Source organism: Limulus polyphemus, unplaced genomic scaffold (assembly GCF_000517525.1).
Source record: "Limulus polyphemus unplaced genomic scaffold, Limulus_polyphemus-2.1.2 Scaffold1642, whole genome shotgun sequence".
In the NCBI taxonomy this organism is placed as follows: Eukaryota; Metazoa; Arthropoda; class Merostomata; order Xiphosura; family Limulidae; genus Limulus; species Limulus polyphemus.
In genome coordinates, this window is record NW_013667252.1 from 134,011 (window position 1) to 139,029 (window position 5,019).

The 5,019-nt window shown below is 31.6% G+C and overlaps 1 protein-coding gene across 1 annotated transcript in view; it reads left to right on the plus strand.

Annotated features, from left to right (window-relative positions):
• The window catches only part of LOC106464411 (zinc finger protein 234-like), a 51,856-nt gene that overhangs the window by 24,279 nt on the left and 22,558 nt on the right, over positions 1-5,019 (plus strand). The window contains exons 6-7 of the mRNA XM_022392106.1: positions 2,757-2,875; positions 4,226-4,338. Of these exons, the coding sequence (XP_022247814.1) occupies positions 2,757-2,875; positions 4,226-4,338 (232 nt within the window). The remainder of the gene's footprint in view (positions 1-2,756; positions 2,876-4,225; positions 4,339-5,019) is intronic.

Consider the following 5,019-nt stretch of genomic DNA (forward strand, 5'->3'; position numbering starts at 1 on the left):
CCATTTTTTTTTCGTTCCCTACTAGACAAACAGTCACAGACACCATATGGTGATGGAGTAATCACTTTCTACTAGACAAACAGTCACAGAAACCTTATATTGATGAAGAAAACCCCTTTTTTAGAAAACAACAGTCACAGAAACCATATGGTGGTGGAGTAATCACTTTGTACTAGACAAAGGTTACATAAACCTTATGATGGTGGAGTAATCACTTTATACTGAAGTAATATTCACTGAATCCTTATGGTTGTGTAGTAACCATGTTCTACTAAATTTACAGTCACAGAAACTTTATTGTTGCTTTAACATTAATGGAAACCTTTGAATAAATAACGAATCACAGAAACCATATGGTGGTGGAGTAATCACTTTTTACTAAACAAATAAAAAATTGCAAGTACTTTAAGGTGGTAGAGAAATCACATTATACTGAATAAGCAATCAATGAAACCTTATGGTGGCGGAGTGATCCCATTCTACTAAACAATTACAGAAACCCTGTCGTAGTGGAATCATTATTTTCTACAAAACAAAATGTCACAGAACTATATTGTGGAGTTACTGGAGTAATCACTTTCTACTAAACAAACAATCATAGAAACCCTCCAACATAGTGGTGATACATCGAAAGGACTTTCCGATTGTTTTTTTCAAAAACAGGTGATAATTATCAATATAATTTGTATGTATGTCGATTTTCTAATCTCAGTCACCATCCAATGTGGAACCACATTCCTCTAACGAAAAGTGTCTAACGTCACGCGCATAAGATCTGCAAAGGCAATGAACATGTATCATTTGTTTCTTAGGTAAGTTCATTTCTGGAAGTATCAAACCCGAAACCCTTGATTTACAAGGCAATCTTCCTAATCACTAGGCCATGCTGACCCAAAGCTGAACAAATTTGAGTTAATGAAAATTAAAGAAAAAGTATAACACTAATAATCAGGTTTCAACATCTGTAATGGACTGTAACTACATCTACTTTAAATTGATAAAATTAGAAAAACTAATTGCTTAATACATTTGGAAACGTTACGAGTTAGAAAGGACTTGATGTTTTAATACATTTCGAACCCTTACTCTGTGTATTATTCGTCATAAGAACTTATGAATGAAAGTAAGGAAGAATGTATTAATAGGTCAACCACACTATATCTGATGTATCCGTTGGTTACTTACGAGGCCTTTCACTGATAACAAGGGCTCATCAGGTTGACGGATACAGGTCGAGATGGTATTTGTCACCAAATCACCTGGTGATCTGTAATTTTTATCAGTGTTATTTAAATCACTAAAGATCTGAATTATTTCTTTCTTTCTCTCTCTCTCTCTGTATATATATATATATAATTTCTCTTTCTCCCTCCAAATACCAAGATAGCGTAAAAATCAAAGTAAAATCTAAGCGTCAGTCATTGGTTACGGGTTCGTGTTTTTGATAGTTAAATTTACCAAACTTTTTCTAGTCCCATGTTTTTGTAACACGATAAATAATGATTATATGGGTAATAAACGTGAAAATAATCACTTTGGCTCGATAAATATGGAATTACATAAATAGATCAAAAGGTAAGATTAGGCCTAACAAAATGTTTTGCAATCTCTCTGACAAACCGTAAATAATGTGCCGCGTATCTGTCACTTTTAAATTAAACCTTAATTATTATCACATGTCGTAAGACTTAAAAAATATATATATTACAGCTTTGTTAGAAACTAGTTTAATGTGTAGTATTTTAATTCTTTTGTTATTAAAGGTAATGTGTATGAGGTGCTGCATTTAAAATTTAATTATTTAAACCATATTTACACAACATTTTATATTAACCAGTATTGAATCATGAATGTTAACATATTTTCTCAATCATATTCATTAAATATTTTATATTAAAAATTATTAAAACATAATATGCACATTAAGACGTTTTTTAAAGGTCATTTTACACTGTACGGGTTTCAAGTCCAGTTTAGGATTGTTAAACTGATTGCCTGATCTTGTATTTACATTTGATAACCACACGAATTTGTTGTTACTGTAGCTTACTTTGTAATTATACTGTGATTTGTTCTCTACATATATTTATATATGTTTTTATGTACAACAGTATAATATTGACACTGTGTTGTTCTAGGCTTTATAAACATAAAGTAGTAACATTTGTTGATGTAGTGGTCTCTTATGTTATCTCTTACTAAGGACTATTTTAATGTGCCTCTGAATAATTTGGGCCATGTGATGTAATTAGTGTGTTATTTTTAACATAAAATATGAACAACAAAGGGCTTTTTGGTCCTTCAATGCTGTTCTTGCACATCTACTTATGAGAAAAGAAAATCTTCAATCCTTACTGCAGTTTTCAGTACAAGATCAACTCTGCTCTTAAATTCACTACTGTTGATGACAACTCATTCTATAAGTTCTCCAGTGTAATTATATTATTGAGGCATATCTCTCCATTGGGTTGGAAACCCTACTCTCGAGTTAATACATACATGATTTAATTTTTATATGAAACTGTTTTAAAACATGTTGGTCACGTGTTACACATTCTGTTTCAAAATACATTAATGTCACATAAAACGAGCTTGTTACAGTTTTAGTATAAAGAAGTTAAAGTGTACAATATTCAAGATAATATGAATTTCAAGATTTTTATTTGTTGACAATTATAATGACCTTTTAATTTTAGAAGAATGGAATTTCTAATTATTAACCTGTTTCTCCATAGTCCAAGAATATAAAGGTGAAGCTCTGATGTAACCATGGAAGTATTAAAGGTGAAAGGTGAACCCTTTTCTAATGAGGAGCAGGATGCTTTATTGAATATGAAGTTGGTGAAAAATGAAGAAGAAACTTTGTTACCTAGTAGTAAGTGTATATGTTTAGAAAATAAATGTTTTCTTGCTAAAATTGTCACTTTCAAAATAGTGCTATCTTAACAGTTTAACTTTTACCATATGTCAGAATTTTCCAACACTAATTCATTGGAAATGGGTTACTTGATACAAATGTTTAACAGTAAAATAGGATGTGATCTTACCTGATATTTAGGATGTTAAAGAAAGGTTGAATAACAATTACGTTTTATTGTAACAGTACAGAAGCAATGCCCATTTTGAATTGCAAAATTAATCCTTTTGTCAAAAAGTACAGGTTAGGAAAATAAATTTTTGGATTCAGCACAATAAAATTATGTAAGATACATCCATTCCCAACTTATACTAAAAATTCCCCTTTCTTCAAAATTCATGCTTATTTTGAGGTTTTCCATCTAGATTACCAGCACTTCCTTCCTAGTATAGGTTTTCGTGAAATGAGCTTAGCAGTTTGAAGACAATCTACAAAATTTGAGAAACAATATTGTCACTATACCTACAAGTTTGGTAATGTGTGAAGGTTTGTTATAGTTTTCTTTACCAAGTTTTGTTAGGAAAGAAAATTCAAGGTCAATTAAGTTGATTTCAGCAACAAGTGAGCAGATTTATCAACCATTGGTATTCTTTTTATCAGAAGAAAGACATGTTGAGACTAAACCTTTTTGATATTATTAATATAAACACAGTAAAAACTGCATTGCAAATATATTGTTTTACTGTGGTTCAAAAGTTAGAGGAAGAAATAGTAAAATATCTGAGTGAGTGTGTGTGTGTGTTTGTATGTTGTTCCTTGAATTCTATAAACACAGAACTCAATGCTCATTTAAACATTGAATATGTGAAAGTTTGTATGATGATGTTTTAAGGTTCAACCAGAACAGTCATAATGTCTTTCCATCATATTTAATGCATGTTATTGAGTGATAATGATATATCTAGAAAGCTCTTATGAATTTCATACTTGCTTGAAAAATATAAAGTTGACAAAATGAAACATGTTTTTGTTCTTCTATGAAGGAATTGCATTGAAAATAGAAGTATCAGTAGAACTACGAAGTACCCTTATTTCTTTTGGAAGGATGAGACTTTCCACACATCCTTATTTCTGTCTATAAAGTTTGATTGTGTGTGTATATAAGAATAAGTCATCTGCTGTGCTCTAGCTTTAGACATCTTATAAAGAGAGAGGCTGTATGGGGGATATGTATAAACAAGACTGCAACCCCTTGTCCTCACACATCATTGATGTATTGTTACATTATGTGAATTTTTATTGTGATTTAATGGTGCTTAAACTTTATTCAGTTTTGTTGTTACAAATACAAATTATTTATACTTCTAGCAACAGAAGAAGCTGTTTCCTTAGAAGAAAGATTTTCATATGCCAGTTTTAAGTTTAATGTAGCAAAAGAGGAACAAGAAGAGAACTGTAATGTACTCCCACAGAAGACTGAGGTAACTTGAAGACTAACAATTTTTACAGTTTTCTGATGACATTAATATGTTTAAGTAGCTATATTTTTGTTGAATTATACATGTTTTAACTGAACTTATAGAACTTTAAACAGTTAATATTTGTTTGTTATAAAAACACTTTATAGCATTGCTTCAATTTCTACACATGTATGTGTTTATTAACTGGTTTTTCTAGTCAATGCATCTAGAAGACATAGAAGTCCTGAGGGGTGGGGATGTGACATAGGGGAGTCAGATCTAAACACCAAACCCTATGCCACTTTCTGTGAGCCATAAGGGTACTGTTGCGTCAGCGAGGTCACATGACTAGTATCACGCCTCGTCCTTCTCGAACCTTTGTGAATTGTCGGGAGATTACTAGATATGTGTTAGTCCTGTATATATATAAGACGGTCACAACGTGACGGAACAATGAATGTGTAATTGAACTAAGTATTGTTGGAGTCGAGCACGTGAGACGTACGTTGAGAATTATAGCGTTTGTTATAACGCGACTGTTGAAATTAAGTGTACCGCAAAATTATATTCAGAAAGAATAATCCAGTTAAGAAAGGACTTGTGTCGCTAAAGTTTCGTGGGAACGAATTTACGGAAAATTAATTAACAAACGGAGACGTAACAAATTGGTGTCAGAAGTAAAAGTGATTACTCCATCACCAT